Source organism: Silurus aristotelis (genome assembly GCF_946808225.1).
Source record: "Silurus aristotelis genome assembly, chromosome: 14".
NCBI lineage: Eukaryota > Metazoa > Chordata > Actinopteri > Siluriformes > Siluridae > Silurus > Silurus aristotelis.
This window is the reverse complement of record NC_139587.1, coordinates 15,902,311-15,927,306: the sequence shown is the minus strand read 5'-3', so window position 1 is coordinate 15,927,306 and position 24,996 is coordinate 15,902,311. Positions and strand designations below refer to the sequence as shown.

The 24,996-nt window shown below is 38.3% G+C and overlaps 2 protein-coding genes and 1 long non-coding RNA gene across 4 annotated transcripts in view; 1 reads left to right on the top strand and 2 right to left on the bottom strand.

Moving 5' to 3' along the window:
* The window catches only part of gpc4 (glypican 4), a 30,395-nt gene extending 21,261 nt beyond the window's left edge, over window positions 1-9,134 (bottom strand). The window contains exon 1 of the mRNA XM_083561703.1: window positions 8,283-9,134. Within this exon, the coding sequence (XP_083417829.1) occupies window positions 8,283-8,439 (157 nt within the window). The 5' untranslated portion in view covers window positions 8,440-9,134. The remainder of the gene's footprint in view (window positions 1-8,282) is intronic.
* Window positions 9,135-9,141: 7 nt separating this feature from the next.
* LOC310737404 lies at window positions 9,142-24,346 on the top strand. 2 transcript variants are annotated; one of them, XR_014536828.1, is made up of 4 exons: window positions 9,142-9,174; window positions 12,734-12,865; window positions 22,964-23,010; window positions 23,729-24,346. It is a non-coding gene; the product is annotated as an uncharacterized lncRNA (long non-coding RNA). The 2 variants fall into 2 exon arrangements; XR_014536829.1 differs by lacking the exons at window positions 9,142-9,174; window positions 22,964-23,010 and having other exon boundaries at window positions 12,694-12,865.
* The window catches only part of gpc3 (glypican 3), a 106,205-nt gene continuing 95,185 nt past the window's right edge, over window positions 13,977-24,996 (bottom strand). Inside the window, exon 8 of the mRNA XM_083561702.1 lies at window positions 13,977-16,436. Within this exon, the coding sequence (XP_083417828.1) occupies window positions 16,261-16,436 (176 nt within the window). The 3' untranslated portion in view covers window positions 13,977-16,260. The remainder of the gene's footprint in view (window positions 16,437-24,996) is intronic.

Here is a 24,996-nt window from a genome sequence, read left to right as displayed (position 1 = left end):
GCCATCTAAAGCATAACGCATATTTAAAATAAAAAGGTCTGAGTGAATCAGAGGTCATTTTACTCCCCCACCCTTTTACCAGAGCACACATCAAATCAACATGGTCTTTTTATCCTCTTCAAAAGACTTTATGACATGTTCAGAAGGCCTGTAAAAATGGGATTAGGGAAGCGAGTGTGAATTACCCGTGCGAGCAGAGTTCTGGTATTAGACTCATCCTGATGAAGCTTATGGGAATAATTAGAATGGATTTCAGAGGTTCAGGAATGTTAGCGAAGCTGAGGATTCTGTCCAAAACCCACAGCAAATCCCTGGCCCGTGTCCTTCCTCGGTCTCCACAGGCACAAAATGGGTCTCTGGGACCATAAAAACACCACAGTTATTGGCACCACGAATAGTAGTATTATTCGCATTAACATCATTATTAGCAGGCGGCAACTGTCTCGGGACTTAATTTGCAGTGCTACTTCAACAAGGGAGTTTCATATGGAGCTGTGCCTGGTAAGGGATGGGTAGCATGAAATAGATTATATTGGAGACTTGTATTCATGCTAACGCTCTCTTTTACATGCACAAATGAAACACGACAACACAATGCCCTTTTTCAAAAACTGCACATTTTCTCTGTTGAGCAATTCGCCGCTGCAACAGATCCAAAGAGCACAATTAAACATGACTTTACAACGATAATGTCTGTCAACGCAAACATACATAACAGTGGGTTTTGGTATTAAATTCAACTGAAAGAGAGAAGACAGCAGAAAGAAAAACAATAAAGGATAATAAAAGACAAGGGACTAGACCTTGGATGAGGCCTTGGAGCAAGTCAGAACGGATAAAATGCCCAACAGAATGAGGACAATGGAAAGAAAAGCTTCTAGATGTTAAGGCTAGATAAAAAGGAATGCCTGCATCAACACTTCCTACAAAGCCAAGTGAATGGGCCCCAGGGAGCTCCACATGCAAATTGGAAGTGTTAACAAGGAGTTTCGGTGGCGGCCTCTATCTGCCTTGTGGTGAAGAAACGGCACAAATGTGCAGGCAGATTTTACAGAGCCTCAATCAGATGCGACTCGGCACTGTACTGCACAGCCTGGTTGCCTCACCAAAAAACAGAGTTAAACAATGTCACGAGAGATACAAGCTTCAAAGCTGTTTGAATGTAAGGGTACAAAAAGGTCAGCACGCATATGCCTCATCCGTATAGAGTATAAGTGTATATATGGGGGAAGAAGCAAACACATCAGAGCCTGGGCATAGCTCCAGAGACGTCCAGCTTTTCCCCAAAAGTGCAACACTCAAGCTTGCTTGAAATCACACATGGTGCTAGCTCCTTTTGGTAATTCCTGTGTTTTGTTCTCATCCTCAGACGAGGCTCCTCTTCCATCAGTCAAAATCCCTTCTGTAAGCTTCACTCAGTGGTGCAGCCCGTCAATCCTCTGCTGGCACAGGCTTTGTTGCTGCTTGGGGCTCTGAGCTCCCAGTGTGAGGGTCTTGGTGGTCTTATGTGGAATGTATTTTGGGGGTGGGGGGGGAGAATCACCCAATTGTTCCTGCATGTAGCATTCACCCCCTGGTGGGCTGTCACTCACTAGAGGCTGCGCAGGGGGAGTGCTGGGTAATGATGTAGAGAACCCAGTGAATAAATAAATAAATGTTACAGCTACAGTTGGGTAATAAACTCCAGTAGTTTTTTTTATATATATATATATATATATATATATATATATATATATATATATATATATATATATATATATATATATATATATATATATATATATATATATATATTCTGTGTATATATGAGAGAGAGAGAGAGAGAGAGAGAGAGAGAGAGAGAGAGAGAGAGAGAGAGAGAGAGAGAGAGAGAGAGAGAGAGAAGGGCTGTAGCTATCCATTATTTTAGTAATCGAGTATTCTAACGATTATTCCTTTGATTAATCGGGTAATCGGATACAATACTTTTTCTTTATTAAAGAGCAATACTAAATATACAAGAGAAACTAAGACGAGTCTCTTAAAATTAACACGTAATTTGTTTCCTTTTAAGTGAAATTTACATTTTTATTGCTAATATTGCATACAAGAATATCTGTGAAAACTAAACCCATTTAGTGCATTTAAATGCCATATTTTCTCTTCGCCTCTCGCTGTTTTCTACACGTTTCTGTTTTTTATTCAGCAGCGTCTTCTGTGTTTGCCTGTCCATAGCGCTCCAAAGTTTAGCAGGCAGTGAATCAGTAATAATGGTCCGTGGGGAAACACAGTGCACCATGTGTAGTTAAAATGGTCTAAATTATGCCTTTTCTTAATTTAATTTCCCAAGTAATCTTTTCAGCCCTAATATATATATTTTTTTCAGATAGATAGATAGATAGATAGATAGATAGATAGATAGATAGATAGATAGATAGATAGATAGATAGATAGATAGATAGATAGATAGATAGATAGACAGAGACTCATAACTATTTCCATTCAGAGAATGCATGCACATTCTGAATGATAATGCAATTTTTGTCTCCAAAAGACTTAAACAGTTGAATTGTTTGCCGATTTATAGCTTCCTGTATTCAACCACCTGGAAATTTGCTTGTCTCAAATCCACTGCTCGCTTCTACACTTCCTGCAGTAACTGATAACTTGCCTATTATCTAGGCCATGTGTTTCCAAGTAGAAATAACCCTAAGGTACTGCAACATGCCTTAATCATTAATCCAGTGAAAATGACAAAGAAAATCAACATGGAAAAAAATAAATGCTAGACCGATCATCCTAGAAAACGTACACTTCCTCAAACATCCACTCACACTTCAGGTAATGTGTGTCAATGTGTTTCATATCTTCTTTCTAATAGCCAAATAGTCAGCCAGCCACAGGGCCTGGCCATGACACAGGAACAGACTACAAGGTCATTTTAGTCTTGCCCGTGGCCTGAAGCTTTTAATAACCCTTACTGATATCTTCGTCCAGCTTAAAATTTAGTACCACTAAAATGTTGCCAATGCCCTAAAGATATGATATATAGATATATATAGATACAGATATTACAGGCATAAATGTAAATTTCTCTTAAAGTGCACAATTTCACATTTTTATTACAGTTACTGATTACTTTATTAAAAACAGCAATTACCCAAACATTTAATCGAGTGACATCATCTTAGTCACTCTAACCATTTTGAGTACATTTGTTCCCAAAATTATACAGAAGACATCCAGCAAGTGGCACTTTTTTGGGTGGTCAAAGGAGAGCAGCCAAACGGAGCCAATTATGCGGAACAAATAAGCATCTGATTATCACACATGTTGAACGGTGAATTAGAACACCACATCCGACTCCATACCAAAAGGAGGCATCCAAGGCTACACTTGGCAAAGACTCACTGAAACAGAACTGTTGCAGATTACAAAACATGTCTGATCTTTTTCTAATCTCAAAATCCTATTATTGGCTGACAGGAGCAAAACCCGATGTGGTAGCTCATCCATACCAACACAAGTGAATTCTTCAGCTGCTTTTCAGTGCAGTTGTAAAGTGTGTTGCTGTGAGCAATATTAAAATCAGTCTGCCACTACCATTTCCCCTATTAGGATAAAAGATAAAAATTGTCCCTGTTGTGAAGTTAGTGGTGCAAATTAAAGTAGCCAGTGAATATGATTTACCTTTAATTACTTTGGTAATTCAATATCATTTTAATAGAGGACACTGATTCCTTTCCACCCTAGAGTCACGGATGCTTTTTTTTATTTATGCGTATTAAATGATGCCATTTCCACCTACAATGATATGCTGTCGGTTTCACCGATGTTCTTCAAAATAAAATTATTCTCTGATTTGTAGGAAAGAAACTCTTTTTGCCACATGGTCTTTGGCTGGTAATCTTGCTGACAGCAGGGAGGAATGGTTTCTGTTGAGCCAGGATCAATTTTCTGCATTGATACTGTTGATATTCTACCAGCCCTATTTCCTGACAAAAGAGTTAATCCTTAGTCACTGACAAAGAGAAATATAATTCCTGATGCGTTTGCTCCTAACCAGCATTACAAAGAATAGAAGGCCGTGTTCACGCCAGGGCATCTGTTTAACCGCCCCTGCTAATTTTACATGTACCTTTATATATTTTACATTACATGTAGGAGAAAGCCAGAATGCAGAGAAGTTTACTCAATCTAAAAAATATGTAAGCAATTTTTTTTTGGAGAGCACTTGTTCTAGGGCATTCTGGACACAGCTTGCTGCAGAAAGAATTACTCTGATATCCAACACACAAAAATGTAGAGATGAAACTGAATAAGGCATACTTATTCCACTAGTAAATTCAGGCTGTCTATGCATGGCAGGAACCTTACTGGACTCAGGTCTTATCTCTGCAGTGATATGACGATTAGTCAATTATTTACCAGACGGCACCTGGGAGACATATGGTGTGCATAATTTCAAAATATGACCGCTAATCTAAAACGTCAAAAATATTTCAAGCATTAAGAAAACCCCAATAGGATCATCTACTGATTTATACTATATTTGGAAGCCAAAGAACTGTGGTTGCAGGTTCTTTAGTTAGAATGCACTAAAGTAATTAGACCTGGGATGATCCTCCGAGCATAAAGAAGGAAGAGCCTTTGATCTTCACCACTGTCCATACCCGAGGCATGACACAAGACCTAACTGCCAATATGAAGCAAAACAGACTGCTCTAGTAAAGGAAAGAGTGTTTCGCCGTCTCCCAATAAGAAACTGTTGACACAAAGAGATACAAATCTGGTCAGTGCTAAGCACTCTCCTTTTGAAGAGCCACTGCGCAGCAGGAACTCAACACACACGTTTTACAACATCTAGGCCAATCATCAACCATCACAAACAGTGGGGCTTTTTCTTAAAAAGGCCAAGACTCTCTCTGATTTGGTTAGGAATGAGAGGGTGTGAGAGCTTCAGACCTTAGTGGGGAACTGTGTACTTTAGTGCTTGAGTAACTATGAGGTCCCATAAGATGATATAATCCTTGATATCGCTCAAACAGAAAGTATCTGAGGAGACCAACTGGTTGGCAAATAAACATCTTAAACCCCAGACAGTAAAGAGAAGCTCTACAAATGCACTCCATTAAACTGTGGAAAATTCACACAGGCAGATTGTTCTTCTGTTTAACCCCTCCACACCTTAAATCCTAAACATTGCTGTTTAAAGTTTACACAAATTGCAACAATAATGCACAACCCTTGTAAATAACAAACAAGAGAAAGAGACCACATATATCAACACAGTAAAATATATTGGTGTGAGTCCAGGTAAGAATTTGTGCAAAATCTATTCAGCTTTGTCAAAAGAAAATAACTAAAAATCATGCAACATGACGGATCACACTAAATCATTTTCAAGCCTTAGATCATGTGCAAAACACCACAAACACTAAGTCTTGAAGGAAAAGATTGGGATTCAGTGAGCAAACAGCATAACTTTTCCACCACAAGCTGAAAGCAAAAGATGTTTGGGGTTGGAGGATCGGTGTTCATATTATAAGCGCTATCTTAATTCTGTACTCTAGCTGTTTACATTCAATTTGGATGGAGCTGAAATGGTTGGAATTTGCAAGGTGTCTATTAGTCTATTATATAAATTACAATACGAAATGAACAAAACATCTGAATTTGGCCGGATTAGCTAGAACATAACACGTGGAAAAAATAAATAAAAAATGCAGAGTGCAAAAGTAATAATACTCTTGCTGATCAATCACAGAAATCTTGAAAAAACAATGGCTTTGAGAGGATATCATTTTGGCCTTTGCCTCTGTGTTGGATGTACTTGGCCTAACTGTGGATAGAACGTGGATTCATGTCCATGGAAAATGGAGAATAGATGTTTTGACTACCAGGTGAAAAGGGCCAGTGCTGAAAGCCAAAACCAGAAGTTCACACTGACAGTTCAATTACTTTCTCCTGTAGACCATTTTCACCCTAGCAACAGGACACATTGTTACCAAAAAGCAGAGCTTTTTGTGTTCCCTTTCCACTTTCTAAGAAGCCTCCACCCTTTATCAACAGTAGACCTTGTTTCTCTCGTTGGATCAATTATCTCAGGCTCCATTATTAACAAAGAAAAGAGTCTGATGCATATCAGGGTCTATTGAGCGATGCACATGTGCATGGCACCCAGACTGTTCAACAAGCTATTATAACACATACTTGTTAACCATCATGACAAAACCAGAGCTGCACTACAATAAGAGATTATCAATGCAGGTGAGTTTGGGTACAATCAGCCAAATTTTACATTACAATGACGCACCAGGGAAAACAATGGGCTTTTGGCCCTGTGTAAATTACAAGGCAAATTACAAGCAAATGGTATCCATGATTCGAGACAGCTGTTCTATTTCTCACATGTAATGCAGCTTCTAATTGCATGATTCCACCTGCTAACTTCCCATGGTTGCAATCTTATTTGAAATGACAGACACTTTAATCAAAAGACCAATAAGCTAAAGCTTTAGCAAAAAATGAGCAATGATGTATCAAGTATGGGCAAAGTATGTTTTGTAAGGAAGGACATATGATGTCTACAGGTTATTTTACACTCAGTAAAAATATCAATGATGCAATCTTTACAAAAGCCAACAAAGTTCATAAAATAGGTTATAGGATTTGAATGAGGAAAATAATTGAATAGTTGACTTCAGTAACTGCAAATGTGATATTCATCGGAAATATCCATTTAACCTCGGCACTTCAGTATTTCTCAGCCAACAGCTATTTTATAACAAACACTCAAATTGAAGTCCAAAATGAAATAAATATAATTAGCAGCAAGTTTAATCAAAATGTGGACTTTTCCCCGACATGTGCACTTTGGAGACAATATCATTGTAAATACCTTACAGGGATTAACAGACTATGCCACGGTGTTTGACAATAGGCGATTTTCATTTCCATCTATGGTATTTGCCGTTAATGTAAATCAATGAGAGTCAACTAAATGAAATGCATGCTTAAATTGTTACGGGATAGAAAGGAAAGACACTCATTATCTTGTCAAGTTTATCCAAGGCATGACATATAATCCTCAGCTGCAAAAAAAAAAAAATTGATAAATGCAAACCAAATGTCAAATGTAATCGTACACAGCAGTGAGTGATTCAGGGGTTTTGAGAGCTGTGAACCTAGCAAAGCCTACTGATGTGATTTTTCACTTTAGGTGAAAAAGGTCCCAGACAGACAACTCCTTGTTTTGGGTGTGTGAGTGAGAGTGAGGGAAAGAGAGAGAGAGTGAGGGAGAGAGAGAGAGAGAGAGAGAGAGAGAGAGAGAGAGAGAGAGAGAGAGAGAGAGAGAGAGAGAGAGAGAGAGAGAAAAAGTGTATGTCTGGGGTGTGTGTGTGTGTGGGGGGGGTGATAATTGGGTTCAGCGTGTTTTTAACATGAAGTCCAGATCACAGGACCTGCCTGCAGTCAGTGCTGGGCCTCTGGGCAAGACTCTGGAGCTTGGGAAAAACACTAACATCCTTCAAATGCATCCTGATTTTAACATCGCTTTGGCATGATAAACACTCCAAATAAATACATGTGAATCTAAAAGCCACGGATTTCCTTTACTGCAGGGAAACATGTGGAACAGTATATAAACAGAGTGGATCCTGAAAGCAGCTCGAATAAGAAGAGTTTAAAGTGGTCCCACCACCACTGCACCCCACCCCCCTGCAATCAGATAAAAATCACTACATTTACATGACCATTATGGTCTTCTACGATAAGGTTTGGGGTTTAGAATTGGATTCCCTTTGCTTGAAAGTGCAGTACAGGAGCTGTGTGTGTGCGCGTTGTTACCAACAAACCCAAGGTAAAGAAAACACTGTTAACATTCCACATCAATGGTGCTCCGGTTTGTTTCCTCAAACAAAAAGAAACAAGAAGCACCAGTTTCCCAGCATTAAATCACAGCAAGACGTTTGGATGATTGAAATGAAATACGGCATCGCCTAATGCCTAGTCTATCCAAAATGGACTTAGCATCGTATTTGAATGTAATTACACAGTATATTTAAACTGGAAGGCGGTGTGTGTGTGCGCGCGCTTCTCTATAGGCACTACAAACTTTTTCCCATTAACAGAGTCGAGCTCGTTCTGAGAAGCAGCAGCTTGAGCTTTATATCCCTTGTTCATTGTAGTCAAGGCAGACACCACCGTGGCAAGAGTAATAAAAGTGTTCAGTCAGTCACCAACATACTTGTCTTTAAGAGGACGGGGAGGTGAATGAGAAAAAGGCCGACAGTGATTCTTACCATACACTCCTTTGTTGGGGACGTCGTTACTGTTGAAGCCTTTGGAGCTGTACGCCGTCCGGACTTCATTGCAGTTCTGTGACTTCTGTTCACTCGGGCTGGCAGAGACAAAAATCACTGCGGATACACAAACTGCAAGCGCAACAATCGCCTTCATCGTCGTGCCCGACTGCCAGGAGCTTGAATTACACACAAACCGACCACAAAATACGAGTTCGCCTCGGTTAAAAGGTATCTTTCAGCCCCGCGTCGGATTTCCACATGGAGATGCGCCGTGTCGCTGATTTCACTTTTAAAGCCAGGCAAAGTTTTCGAGACTCGCCGGACTTGTTCACACACACACTGTAGTTTTCAAGGTCCGTTTCGTGTTTTTTTTAAAAAGGTTAAAAAGTAAAAAAAAAAAAAAAAAAACTATAAAGAAATTAAAAATACGTTTTAAAACAATGGCAGTTTCTCGAGGTCAAACCTTTGCGTGAAAAAAAATAACCCTAGTTGCCGAAGAGCCCCCGCGCTAACACACGATAAAGAAAACCCACAAAACAAGCATTAAAAGACCTTCGAAAGATGTTTTCGCTGGCAGGTATTCACTCAGATTTTGATTCTGTTCGAAGGAAATAATCGGGAACAGGATGAAAGTTATTGTGAAGTTTTTTTTTCTTCTTCTTTCCTCCGAGCGCTGTGTAGTTTTCAGGACGGGACGCTTTAAGGTTGGAGTCTCTCGCCGTGTGCTCGAGCGCTGCCTGCTTGCGCGCGCGCGCGGTACGACGTCTTCGGCGCGTAGACTCTGCGCGCTCACGTGAGCGCCGTCCCAGACAAAGCAGCGTGCACGCGCAGCACGCGTACACCTGGGGGTATCTAACTCAGGTATCTAAACATGGGGGATGGGCAGAGGGTAAGAAAAAAAAAAAGAAAAAAAAAAAACTACAAAACTTTAGAAAAGAAAGAATTCTTTATAGAAGCGAATTATTTCTTAATCATTTAATAACTCAGCATATGAAACTGTTTTAATTATTGCTATAACTGTGGATTTTATGCTTTGGAAACAACTGTTCCTGCATAGGAATATTTTAGAAAGATATCATTTAAAAAAAAAAAATTTTCTAGGTAATAAGATAACCTTGACTTATTTACGTGCCACAGAAAATCTATCAACAAAATGAATTATATAAAATTAATGCTTTTTAAAGCAAAAACACAGATCCTTCACCACACATGACAACTTGAGTGTTTGCGAAAAAAAGTATATCTATTTTTGTCCATAGAACCACAGAAAATCCAGGTGTTTCAAAGTTTCAGTATCGTCTTTGTGGCTAGACAAAGTTAAAGGCAAGCCTTTTGTGGAGTTGCTTAACATGGAGGTGTCTAATTGTACTTTTGGAGATTTTGGTGACTTTCAAATGCTACCCTCAGTCCTCCAGCAATGATCGTTGGAGAAATATTTGGCTCTCTAGCCATCTTCCAGATGTATGTCTCCTCTTCCAGGCAGGTTTATTACAGCTCTGGTTGTTTAAACTGTTTAATTATTGCTCTAACAGTGGATTTATGTCTTTATATTTTTTTATAGCCATTGCTTTATTTTTATGACTTACTTTATTTGTGTATTATCCAGTCTTCTACATGTTGACCAATGAATAATGAACCCTGTGAAACAGTCAATGCTGATGGTTTGTGCATTTCTAAACATTTGAGTTAATAGAGAAGATAAAATATAGCCATGCCTTTTTGGTAATAAATATAGTTGTTGTTTTGTTAAATATTTATTCATATTACAACATTTGTTAAGGGTATTGTATTTTCTTTTTCAGTTTTAGGTTAAGAGATTTCACTTACACTTTCAGTGTATGTCAGTGTATATATAGATAATGATAAAAATAGATAAGATAAAGCAACACCAGCTATATCTTGCCCAAGCTATTATGTTAAAGTTGAAGGCACACAATTGTATAGGATGTCTTGTTTTGTAAATGTACTTAGTAACATTACATTTTCTCTTCACTTGACCCTGTGCACAATGCAATATCTATGAAGATATGGCTCACATGGTTTGGGGTTAAAGCTCTTTAGTTGCCTCTTATAGAGTTCTGACCTCAACCCTATTGAACACCTTTGGGATGAATTGGAACACTGACTGCACTCGACGCCTCCTCACTCTACATCAGTACCTGGCTTTACTAACACTGCGCTGAATGAGCACAAATCTCCACAACCACACTCCAAAATCTAGTGGCTTTTAGCATCTTTCCAGAAGAGTGGTGGTTATACAATTGTAAATGGGGACTAAATGTGTAATGGGATGTTTAAACAACACATATGAATCTTATGGCCAAGTGTCCACAAACGTTTGTTTATGTAGTGTACTTGAAAAAAAAAACTTTGCATATTGTGAATTAGGGTAATATTAGGCATTAAGGAGCAAGAGATACATTAAGGATTTTTGTTTACTTTTTTCTTGGAATCCTGTCTATTTCTGTCTAATGCTAAGCATTATTCTGAGCAATAAACCACAGGGATTTTGACGTGTAAAGCCCCAAAATAAAGGTTATTCATATGTTACATTTTAATGTAATTAATATTGATTGTGGGAGGTTTGTGAGACAGGCATTTTTAACATTTACAAGATTACCAAGTTAGGTAACTCTAATGGAGAACAGCATGATTCAGGTAATGTGTGCCACATGCAATGCATTTTTTGCTATGAAAAAAAAAAGGGGGGGCTGAAAAAAAGAACAGAGAATGGAAAACTGACAGTGAAAAATGTCTTCAAGGTGCACAACTGGTGGAGGGAGATGAATCAGAAGGAAATGTCAAAGCTTTCTAAACACACACACAAGGTAGCATTACCACCGGACCAAAACAGTTGCTGTTGTCAAGAGAAACTTGACTCATCAGCAGTGTCATTCTTATTAATCTTGTGATTTTTTACAAATATTTTCTAACTCTATTTATTGGATAAACAAAAAAATGCTTTATTTCATATTGGATTTTCTTTTGGAAAACAGTGAAACATTTCTTTATGGATAATCATAGACACAATAAAGTATGTGTTAGTTAATGTACCTTACCCTACACTACAGAGAAGCATAGATAGTAAAAACATGAAAAGTACATTATATGGCCCTGAGCCACAAACACATGCAACCTTCTGATGTGTCTGCATGTCATGAAATGTGACACAGTTGTATGAACACTGAGTAGCAGTGTTTTGTTAGAGGCGATGCAATCCAAGTACATGTTTCTGTATCATGAAAGCAGGAAGCATCTCACTGTCACTCACACTGAATTGATAGTGTAAGATTTTGTGCACTATGGATATGTCAACTTGTTTAAGTGGACCAGATTTAAGTCTGATAAATCTGAATAAATTTAATAAGAATATGTCAGTTAAGAAAAGAATAGGTAAATGTTAAACACAAATAGCATTACTGATAATATTTTTCCTCTATCCCTGTCTGTGGTGAAAAAAAGTTGTGACAGATCGTAAATTATTTGGCGATTCTCCTGATGCTATCTCTGACATACATTTGTGAGTGTGTGTGGTTGCTGTGAGATTCCTGAGTTTTGGCTTACTCAGAATGTGAGAATTAGGGACAAATGGAGATTGGCAAATTTGTATAGTTTCGAGAACAAGAGGATATAGACTTATAAAGTAACCAGTAAATTACTAATAAATCATTTCTGTTTTATGTTTTAATATACATATACACATTTTACTGTAAAATGTTATTGTTTTTCACTTTTAGAAGCACACTGTTTTCCAATACGTCTGAAAAATTTACCAGACATATACAAACTGTTGTTAATAGAAGAGGGGATTCTACACAGTGGTAAATATGGACCTGTCCCAACTTTATTTCCCTTAAAATGATGCATTTCCTCAGTTTAAACATTTGATATGCGTTTAAATTCTATTCTGAATAAAGAAAAGGGTTTATGAGGTTGGGGATGGCGCCCCAACTTTTTTGGAATATATATATGTGTGTGTGTGTGTGTGTGTGTGTGTGTGTGTGTGTGTGTGTGTGTGTGTGTGTGTGTGTGTGTGTGTGTGTGTGTGTGATTTAGAATACTATTTGGCTGACTCATCTAAAGCAGGCAGTTCAAAAATATTAGCTATTTCCTATGCTGATGTTTTGACAAGCCATTTGTTTCACCGTGACCAAAGGAGAGGCAATAATTTATGACTGATGAAAAAAGCTAAATACAATTTAAATCCTCTTTAAATTAGACGCGTGATTTATCACTTAATGTCTCCCTGGTAATTGTGTATTTATGCACTCTTGGCCTAAAGTATATTTTCCCACACCAAACTTCATCAAGAGCACACTTTGGGCCTCAACATGTCTGGATTTGTGAAAGCATGTGTATGTATCACTGAGGCAGTGTGTGTGTCTGCATGGTTTGGGGGAGGCTTTCAGCAACATCACATTCCAACTATTGTGTCCCGCATTCCTCAGCCGGCCCTATTCAATCTGTGTGATTGTGGCTTGGAAAGCGGACGACCAATGGAAAGCCACTGAGGAGTTCTGGGGATCTGTTGACTATGGATGTGAAAGTGGGCTGGTGTTACTTTCAATGGACAACAAAAGGTGAGTACTATTTGCCTCAGAACTCTCACTAATGGACAAATTTGTGGCCCTGAAATTCCACAGAACATGAATAGGATTGAGTGTAAAAAAAGAATTATGCTTGTTTCAGAAATGGCTCTTAGAACAACATCAGGTTAATTAACATCTCAATAGGAACTAGCTAGTGTGGAACATTTTGTTACAGCTTGATATCACATGGTTGACTACTTTACAATTAACCCATATGTAACTTTACAGATGATCTATACATGATGAGGCAGAATTGGTGGAAGAATCATTATCTCACAGCGCTCTAACAATGAGCTGATAATATCTGTAAAAAAAATTAGCCTAATTGATGTTCTTAGTAATAGATAAATCAGTCTGCACTCAGTTCCCCAGTGCCCCATTCACCCCCACATAATATGGACCAGTTGACCCTAAAATTGGGTCGTCCTTGTATTGCCACTTTATTACCCTAAGAAAACATTCATCCTACGCATCTCAATGGGTCTGTTTGCCCATTCTCCCTTCCCCATTAACATTCAGAGTGTAGGCAGGAGCTGGGGTCAGCTCAGCTGCTGCCTCTCTCTCAAGCCCCAATTGGCCCAGGCCTGATAACCAGCCTTTCGTTACCATTCTAAAGGTTCTTCGCAAGTTCTGAGAGAAAGGCACAGCTAGAGACGGGTGAGCTTTATCTGGCTTTGATTGAGAAAGGAGCAAGTGTGAGAATGCAAAAGACGCTGCCTCTGGGTGTGTGGCCCCATGGTCAGTTAGGTGGCCAGATTAGGCGGGTAATGGGAAATAAATTAGAGCCTGCTAAATACATTGGTGGGGGGTATTAGAAGGTAAACACTCAGGCAAAATGAGGTTTGTTTGCTGTTGTTAGTGTGAAACTCACTAGATGTGTCTGACACTTTTTTTTGAACATTTTGTTTATGTAGTTGTCCTTGTGTGGCTCCTCATACCTTAATTAGTCTGCATTTTTGACACACACTTGTGAAACTGGATATCAAAAAGGCATCTTTGAGTCGAAGATTAAGAACACACAAACTTTATAAAAGACCCTTTGTGTCTCTTCAACTAACAAGAAACCCGCACTAAATCCACAAAGAAAATGCACATCACAATGTGGACATGTATATTGACTTTAATAAATATGTAAACTGTGACAACAGAATGCAGTCGCATTCTAGAAAACATCAAAATCTTGTTTGGGTGCGACACACTCTGCTACCACATACTCCAAAAAGCATCAATACTTGCTTCCACAAATCACAAATACTGGTCAACCAAGGAGAAATGCTGCAAATACAAGAAAAACTTGTCACTGAGTTTTGAACTGGATAAATGGTGTGAAAGAAATTCTTTGCGAGTCTTCACGGCTCAGAGCTGCCAAATGGCCTCAGACTCACCCACTACTCAATCAGCTGTAATATAAACAGCAGTAAAAGAATTTGGTGTTTAATTACAGAACAGGCCAAAGTGTAATAACTAATTTAATACCCACCGGATTTAAGATGTGATTTAATTTGTGAGTCCTTGATTGATCTTAAATGCTTTTCAGATGAGAATGGAATAAAACACTTTCATTTCAGTGCACTTATGCCTGCTATACTTCTGGGCAACATATGACCGCTGATACTATCTCGCTCGTTCAAAAAATAAAACCCTGTCCATAACTTACAAGAACATACATGAGAATATTTATTTATATAGACTGTAAAATTTCCTGTACATTTTTAGTATTTATTTTACAGCAAAATACTGTTTTATTACTTCACATTATTGTTCTGCAAATAATTGGGAAATGAGAGCAGTGCATTTGTTTACAGAAAAATACGAGAAAACATCATGGAATTTTTCATATTTTAATCTCTCTTTTAATTTCTAAATATTCTCTTTGTGTTTGGCCTCTGAATATTTAGCGGCTCTCATTCTGTACCCTTCTGGGTAAATTAATAGCCTCTTTGCTGTAGGTTTATAAGCTACCAAAATGGTCATGTAAGTTAAGCACATACGTTCATTTTATGGTGGAGGTGTTTGAATCAGCGCATATGCCTTCAGACAAGAAAATCACAAGTTCAAATCCCAGCACTGCCACACAGCCATTGTTTTCCATTTACCAATAACTGTTCCGGTATTATTCCGTTTCACTGGTAAGTTCTCTTAAACACACACAAAAAAAACTGTACCGAATGGAAATGACATTGTAACTACCTGTAAACATATTACAGTACTTAACGATAAATACTGTATTTTTACTGTAAATTGTACAGTGAATTCTTACAGTGTTAAAAACGGTAGGATTATCCCTTGGCATGATATTTTAGAAACAAAGAACAACACGCTTGAACACATTGGCCATCGACTCACAGTGGCTCCTTTCTTATACACCATTGTACATGTAAATCAAAAGCAAAGAAGGGAGGAGGACATTTAAGGGTGTCTATGTGGGCCATATCTTTAATCATCCAGCTTCAGTACACACCTAAATATGATGTGGCCTGTCACTGTGAGAGTCAGAGAAACAAACAAGGATAGAGAAAGAGAGAGAAAACAATGAGGAAGAAAGAGTGACGATAGAAGACAAGTTAGCACGCCTGTAAAAAGGGAAAATTACAGTTCTAATAAACTGTTATCTCTCCAAATAAAATTCAGCTGGTGTCACCCTGCAGTGAGGAGGTTTCACAACGACATACCAGTCCCTTGATCTCCTTCAAGGATCATTTACTGCAGAGGAAATGAGTGGCAGAATTAGGATGCAACTTAGTGTGTGTGTGTGTGTGTGTGTGTGTGTGTGTGTGTGTGTGTGTGTGTGTGTGTGTGTGTGTGTGTGTGTGTGTGTGTGTGTGTGTGTGTGTGTGCTTGTCTGCTTGTGTGTTTGAGTGTGTCCAGGAATCCGACAGACCAATGTCCAATGCCTTTTCCCCCAGACACCATTAGTCCTTCTTCTCTAGAAATCCAATAAATTATAAAAACATAGAAAACAAAAAAGAGAGTTAGGTCCTTTACCTACAGGAAGCTCTGTTCTTCAAGAGAAAAACACCAGAAAGCAAATAATATCCCATGTAAAACAAATGATTACTGTGGGATGAAAGCACACAGTGATACAGTTAGGGTATGTGTCGTATTTATCATGCTGTGGGAGAGTATGTCTTTAGTGGTTTGGCAGCTTAAGAGGTCCTTGTAAAAGTACAAAAAAAAACGAAACAGACGTTCATTAAGTAAAATCAGTGATAGCACACACAAAAGGGAGAAAGAGTCTTCTGTCCTCAGTCTAGCTCATCTTTCACTGTATGTACAAAGGGTCAGCTGAGGTGTCCTTTAAAATTCACTGGCCAGTTTAAAGGACAGTCAGCAGTTGATGAAGAGTGTATTCTGGAGTTGCCTTTGCATAACACTGATTGGAAAGTTCACTGAAATCCAAAGAGCAGGAGGATGACGAACAGAAAGACAACACGAGCGAGGACATGCAGGCCGTCTGCTGCTCCAGGAACAGACGCTCCGCCATGTGTGTCTGTGGCAAGTCTCGGGGTCAGGAGCAACTCGTGAAAGGTCAAGTCGTCCATTGCCAAATTATCTGCCAGATCTGAAAGGGAGAGAGAGAAACCAGAGAAGAAAGTAAGGACCTAAATAATGTGTAATTCAACGAGAATCAGGAAACGAGAATCAGGAAAAACAGGAAAAGCTTAATCTCTTACATTAAGTGCAGATTAAAGATGGGAAGGATCTTTCCCACCCTTCATTGCTACAGTATAATGTCATAACCTTTTAAAACAGTATATGTCATTCTATTGTAAAATGTGAAAAAAGTTGAAAGCAAATTTCTACTTTTCTCTACATCATCTGCTTTCTATTATTGTGTGAAATTATTGCACACCCTTCAAAATTTGTGTCATCATGATTCAAAGCAAATGTATTCTGTCTGCAACTGTATGCCCATCGGGCATGCATTCACCCCACTAGGAAACTTAAACAACTTTTCATTTATGTCGACATCCAATATTGAGACACGTGGTCGGAGAAATGCAAGAGTAAGACTGTGATATAAGTAGTGAGTTATGAGAAAGGCCAAGTGGATATCAGTAATAAAAGACCACTAAGGAAAGGCACTTCAGCTATGTGTGGAAGTGCCTCCTATCAAGCCAGCTGTGCAGAGCCTCATTCTTTCAGAGACTACACACATGCATGCACAAGAGCATATGTGCAGACACACACCATACATACAATAGCCTACACACATGCACACAGTGAGGCAGTTAATTTCTAACATAGCTTTCCTGTGATAGAAGCAAACACTCCCCATTACCCCAGACACAACAACCACACACACACACACATGCGCACACATTCAATCACACTTGACATACTCACAAATCCAACCTTTTAGCTAAGTCATAACAAACCACACATATTGCAAGAATCTGAGGTCTAAGATATAAAACTTAATCAAAATTCAAAAATGCCACTGAAATGCTATGCTGTTCTAAATTATGCTTGTATACAAGCCAAACCATCCACCCAACCCATACTGTTTAACGCTTGGTAACTCAAGCAAATTGAGTTATCAAAAGATTATTGTTCATACATTAAGAGCTGGCTGCTTGGTAAAACAAACAGAAAAAGGCTTCAGGAAAGAGGACTGAAAGTCTGGAACCTCTGACTACGAGTTTGAAAGTTTAAGAGAAAATCGGCATGATTAATTGCTTAACCAACTGCTAACAGTGCCTCCGTCCCACCATATAAGGATATCTGAGGATGTTATTTAGACAGAGTGGATGTGCTTATTCTTGTGTGTATGACTTTAAGATAGAACAGGTCACAGGGTTAGAAAACATTACTGTGCATTGTTTAAAGCATTCATAAGAACTTTTTGTATATAAAGATTTATGCTTATTTCAGTCTATTCTACACGTCATTATTAACGAGGCCCCAGGCCTTAATGTCACTCATTTCTGCATTGTACTGTTACCGCTTCCATTTTGGAGCTATTGCTCCACAGGGAGGAAGTCCACCATTTGCACAAGTGGCTGTGTGGTGCTGGAACTGGCAGGAAAGCCTGAAACATAATTAATTCTAGGTCTTAAGATTGGCTGGCAGGGAAAACCAGGCCAAGTGCAAGACAGGCAAAGAGATGGAGGCCTAAACTTGGGGAGGTGTCTAAATGCCAAGAGGCCCTTTTCAGTGCTGCCACCTTTAAAACAGTGGACGGGGGTGAACAAATAAAGCTTGGGTACTGAAAACTCCTTGAAATATCTTTGCAATTACGACAACACTTGAACGCAAGCCAGAGGACAATTAACTTTTTCTTACCCTGCCTCCATGGCCAGTGGTTAGGGCACACCTCTAGCCTGAAAGGCTGATTTGTCATTGTGACAGCAGCACACTGTACAACCACTCCCATTAAAAAGGACGTGCAATTTGATACAGCTTTTATATACACTCGCCCTGCCTGAGAAGAGCGAATAAACCAGTGAGAAAAGCATGCACGTGTATAAGAGCATTGTTCACGGAAAGTATGGAGAGCTGCGAAAGAGTATGAATCATTTAGTAAAAATCTTGGCCTTCAGAGACATTCACCGAGCAGCGAAAAAAAAAATCCAATAGGGGGTGGGTAACTGCTGAAACTCTACACAACCGGTGTTTGAAAAAGGCTTAGTGCTGCAGGTTTTTCAGAACAAGCCAACAGAGACTAAGTATTATAGAAACAGTGGGCCCACTAGTGGGACCCTATTTCTTAGAACTTGGACGAATGTGCTATTGTAATTGACCACAAATACATGTGTTTGTGTCAGGGAAAAGGAGAAACAGACATCAGAAAAAGTAAACGCCTTCTTCCACTCTCAAGGCTACAATAAGATGCCTGTGTATACTAGCCAGGCTTGAACAATTAACTAAGGAATGTATAGCTACAGCAGGTCAACTACAAATATCAACAGCACCCTCACTGGTGTTGAATGTGAAAATTCTGGCACATGGAACATTCTGACACACAAAATAGCAGGGCCTTCCTGGCGCAGGAGCAGTCTTCAACCCCCACCGTGGCTATCAGTTTCCCAGAGGATAACGCACCAAGGGTCAGCACTGTGCCATCATGGTCAGGCTTGCAGTATCACAAAGTTGCGAGATCCTGTTACCACTCAGGGTAAAAGGTCAAAAGGGAGCCATTGATTGTTAATGGTAGGACATAGCTGGCTCAGTGGTAGTACTGCACTATATCAGACATACAAACACAAAAAAAAAACTTCACGCAGAGTGCTCAGGTTTATAGCAGGTTTTCAGGGTGAAGAATGGGACAAAAATTATTCTCTGGAGAGAAGTGGGCTGTTTTGTTTTCTCACGATGCCGAAATTGTCACAATGTTTTGACTAAGAGCAACATATATAATGCATCCATAAACCTGTTTTAAAAAGTATCTATACATTGATTTACTCATGGAATTGCTGTTAATTCCACCAAAACAATACAAAACAACAAGTTTAATGACCAAACACAAATCTAATTACAGCTGAGCATAAAGAGCAGGAACAAATGCACTTCAAAACACAAAATGTATTAACAATGAACAAAAACTTATTAATCTGAATGAATAACATGTTTGGTATTACGCTGATTTTTTGAGAAGACACTATCTGTGTAATGTTTTTGATAAGGAAAAAAAGGAAGTGAAATCCGCATACTCCCAGCAGATTCAACTGTTATCCATATGTCAAATTGTTGCAGAACATTCCTAAATCATAAAAGCTCTCCAGGGAAACTTGGACAGTATATATTATACAAATTTTTTTCATATGTTCCAGACAAAAGAGGGCCATCCACCTGTACATCCCCAGTGTTTATTCTGCAGGTCTAAGCTCTGTACAGGTGTGCCTCAGAACTCCATGGTCTATGGAATGTGAGTTTCCAAACACAGGTGCTTCTTATGAAACAGGAATTGGTTCATATTGCAGCTGCATTTGCTGAGCTCATTCTTATGAAAATACACACGAATGCGGTAATTTTATAGAGATTCCAACCAGCTCAGCTGGTCTTTTGACTTCAGTTCTTGCAATCAAGTAACTCGAATACAACTTCAAGGCAGACCTGTCTGTCAAAATATGTATGATTGGACATAAAAAGCAGATTTTTGGGCACTTTTGCACAAATACATACAGCAGAGAAGAGTGACATCAAAGAGCACATATCTAACAAAAACTAGTTTAGCTCAAAGTCTATTTCAGATTGTCAGAAACAGTACAAAGGCTAAAAGATAATTCTAACATGTGCGATAACAACTGGATTATTTTTTATATAACTAAGGGTAAAAATGTGAGAGAGAATTATACAAACGGCACGAGATACTTCTACTAACTAAAATCTAGGCAGATAAGTCAGCAAAGATAAATACTGCATGTCACACAAGGTGTATCGCTAAAACATCTGTCATACATGCAGTTTTTTTTCCCTGTAAATGTTTCAGCAGTTCACCAGGATGAGTTTATGAGTGAACATTAACCAAAGCCACATTCATTTGCTTGGAACCACACATAGTAAAATTTCCACTAATTCTCTTAGTAGGCTTAAACCAAAATGAACATAATTCAATAAACAAAGAAAATATCCCAAATGACATTTCACTCCTGAGTCAAAAGTTTTAATATGTTCAAAAGGCATAAAGACTCCTGTAATAAATAGGATTGGATATTGAAGTCTGGAGTTTTTAGTTGTTTTAGAAGAGGGTAATGGGGCAGAAGCCAAAAAAGTATTTTGGGATTCAAAAATAAATGAAAAACTTACCCTTAAAGTTATAGACATAGTATTGAACTGCATTGTTCAGTGTTGTCAGAGGACAAAGGAACCGAGTTTTCAACCAAAGATAAAAAAAATTCTGTATATGTACAATGGGTGTATCTGTTGCACCCAAAATGAAAAACAAGTAAAAAAAAAAAAAATTGTCATTTATTAGTTATTAGAGAAATTTAGTGGATTTATGAAAAAATGTCATAACACTTGAACATTTCATTTAATTTAAGGTTGTGTTTAATTGTAAGGACTATTGGCCTGCTTAGACCTGACTGTAGATCAGTGAGGAAGAAAATGTGAACGTCAGCTTCCACACCCATGTTCCTGACCACAGGGTCAATCCAACAGGCCTGCCAAGAAAAATCTTCCAATGCTGAGAAGGCTCAACCCCACCTAAAGCAGTTAGTATAGTGTCTTAAACAGTGTTCACTCAATGCCCTCTCCCATTACAGGCCTCCCAAAAAGAAATAGAGAGAGAAAGAGAGAGAAAAGGGTCTGGTAGTAGTAAATCAAAGCAAGTGAATATGTGGTATAACAGTTTGGAGAAATTAATTGCTCATGCAAGGGGCTTCATCACCTCTAAACTGACAAAACCTCTTGAAAAAGTGGTGAAATGCTTTTAAGGTTATAACACAAATGCTGTCATCTTGACTACTACAAAACATTACAAATGACCTGGAGGAGTGAAAACATTCATCAAGAAAGACAAGTGGAAAAAGACTGTAACTGCTAAAAAAGAAAATTGGGCAGAAAACAAGAACGACAAGGAGCTTGAATAGAGATGTGCAAAGGGCAAGCCTCTATGTCTATCCTAATGACTCAAGCAGACAACCCAGAAAATATGACTACATGTTTGGAGATAATTGATTCCTTTCCTCTAAAGCTGGACCGCATCAACCCATGGCCAACATTCCCCACTGCTCACCAATGGGCCCCTTGGTGGGCCAAATTCAAGTCAACAGCTATTAATTAGACACACTGGTGTCTGTAGAGGGATGACCAACACACCGCAGTCATAATGCTGCTTTTAATAAACCCTGACACAATTAGATTTGCCCTTGTGTATTTATATCCCTGACCTTCTGCTAGAGACGAATAAAATGTTTAAAGCTCAGATCTAAAAAGAAATGAGGCAAATTTCAACCACAAAGATTGTTACAGGGTATGCAGGACACGAGCAACTTAAACAGGAAGGTATTTGAGAGTTGCTCTAACTAGAATATGGTGGATTTTAGAAATAAATTTTTGCTACCTAGCACTGAGGATTTTAATAGAAAGAGAAAGTAATTATGGGAAAATTATTTTAATGAAACTGCAAAAAAAAATCAAGAAGCATTGCCAGTCACCACTCTAGCCTACTACTGAAAATGTTCCAGACATCAATCAGGCGTAGCATGGCTCACATGGAGCTGGAAATAGTAACAATATAGATGATTATTGTTCATTTGCAGAGCTGTTTCTTGGAAAAACACTAGCAATTACGCAACTTGCAGCGGAATTAATACTATAAACAGATACGAAAGGCAACAAGGAGCTGCAGTCATCTAAACCATCACTGTTTTTAATATCATAGGTCTTGAAACATTTTCTTGTAATAGTCATAACAAAAACAAAGAATTCAATTCTAATGAGCTTGTTACTGCGTGCCAGTGTAACATTTTCAACTCAGTAAAATGAACATGATATGTTCCAGACTTCTTTTTTTTGTATTGTATTGTATTTTTAAAACCCATGCTATTACATTTATGTCACGTGACACCTGGCTTCCCTGACCACAATTATATCATAACCCCAAATGTAAAAAGCAACTGTATCTAGCTTATTAGCATCACTAATGCTATCTAGCCAGCTACAGCTTCACTGCCTCAAAACTACTCATACTTAAACAATATGGAGGATTTTCCACAAATCATGGTGTGGTGACATCACATTCTCAAAACCTACTATGTTATAATGTGAAAATGTTTAAAGAACAATGGACATTATATGCATAATTAGCCTCAATGAAGCATCCAAAAAAAGTCTGTCTAGGAAATAGAGTTCAGATGGATAAGGGACGTTCTTTTATACTATTCACAGCTTCATAGAGCTATTTAAGTCACTTTGTTTCAGCATTACCGGCATCTCAGTTCCCGGCCTGCATGGTCACCGTAGGCATGAATAGATGAGCCCTGATGCTTTCCCCTGGCTTGAGTCTCTAGAGAACGTAGACATGTTGACAGACATGCCACACGAAGCCGTCTGGATACAATTTGTTACGTCAAGAGCTCTTGCTCGTGTAAATAAAACTCTTAAATAAACAAGCACTCTTTTTTTTTTTGTTTTTTTTGAAAGAGAATGGCAGGACTCGTGTGAATGGAGGAGGCTCCCTGTAGATTATGGTAAATATTGTTTGGATTTATTTAGGATTTTCTCTTGTCTTCACACAGCTGAAGTCAGTCTTCAGCCTGTTTTCCCACCATCTCCACGTTTGGCCTCCTAAAGTGCTCTATTATGTGAAACAATGCAATGTGACAAGTTAAAATTCCCAGTGATGAACATGTCTCAAAGTGGGAAGCAGCAAGAACCCTAAAACATCTATACAGGCCATCCATCACAAGCTTGTGCACATCAGGCCAGATGCTGTTTACACAGATGGTGGTTAAGTCTCATTATTTTTGTGAGTGTGTGTGGTTGGACGTTTATGTGTGAGCTGTGTGAAAGCGGGGAGGGAATGGTGTTTATAAGCCAAGGGAGAGGGGAGGGAATTCTGCACAATCCTTCAGATCCGTTGTGTCGTTCCTTAAGGCAAACTTCCGCTCGCTACGATCAGGATGATTTGCAGATGAGATGGTGCCGCCACTGCAGCTTCCTCCCGGGAGTGAAACAACTCCTCTGCTTCATTTTGCTTTAATGAGCTCATTTTCCAAACAGGCCATTAACCAATTCAAATGTGAATCAACAGTACTATAGGTCAATTGTCCTGCACAATCACTTTAGCTCTAATCTCCCGAGATCTATCAACCATATCAGATAGCTGGACCATCTAGTCCACATAAATGCGATCAAGTGCCTGCTTAACTGCCTTCCTTCAAATACTTTTACTTTTTACTTCGACAGATCAAAGTTCAGAGACCAGAATCATCCCTGGATCATCGTATTTCTTTGGCAGCATTGTAATTCCAACATGGTGGAAATGTTTGTATTAAAATTCCATCCATAAACAGCTTATACACATAGCACCTGTCTCTGCTGAATCCATGAATTACACCTCCCAGGATCCTCAGCTAGCCAACAAACTACACCACATAAACAATCACCAAATGTTAATCAAGCACTACTGCCATCCACACCCCTCATAATCAACCAAAATACTGCAAAGTGTATAGTTCTAGAAAGAAACTATAGTACACTCATTTTGGACATGCACCAACATTCATACATCATACAAATCTGGCTTTCATTTTTCTCTTTGACAGAGATTGCTTTTCAGATCCATTAGTAGCTATATTAAGATAAAAAAAAATTATCTGAATCTGATGTGAATATCAGAAACAGGTCATCTCTCTTTGTGTCCTCTTTGCACAAAGATTAATTCTATAATTATGCAAATCTCAATCTATATCCATGTTTGAGTTGTGGTTCAGGGATCTAATTAGTGTGCTCCATTTATACCAAATGCAGTACAATCTAGATGACAGAGATAAAGCTTTTAGTAGAATGACAGTCATATAGGAAGACATTTCTGACACAGCCACTGGGCTGCATATGCTAAATATTTTTAAAAGGTGTAATTGTAAGATCTGTACTTTTCTGTTATTTATGTATTTTAAATACATAACATACATTTTCTTGTGCCCTGTGCGTTTTTTTACAGGTTTCTGTTTAGTTTGTATTCACGTTTTACTTATTTGTTGACTCATTTAACAAAAATGTTCATTAATTAAAAAACAGTACAATTTATTAAATGTGCAAAATGTTCAATGTAAAGTTACAGTATATTAAACTGAACCAACCGTGCTATAAATGGCTAGTGGTGACAAAACTGTTGATTGAATATTTTTTTATTGTCATTTTGCTTTGTCACCTGAATGAACGCAAAGAACATTACACACTCTTTATTCTGCTACAACGTGTCTGCTATGACTTCAACAAGGTTGCAAAAGTAAAAATACAGCTTGTAATTCTTATTCATTGACTATCAATTTAATCCAAAAACTAATGATTAAAACCTCTTTTTAAATTTTAAATCCAGTTTGGATATTCACTGTTAATATTTCACCAGCTTTATTAAAAGCACAGAAAAATTTTTTTTTACTGTAGACTGAAGAATAAATGTTGTTTTTTTTTTATCTATTTAACAGAGCAGAACATCTAATCAAGTGAAA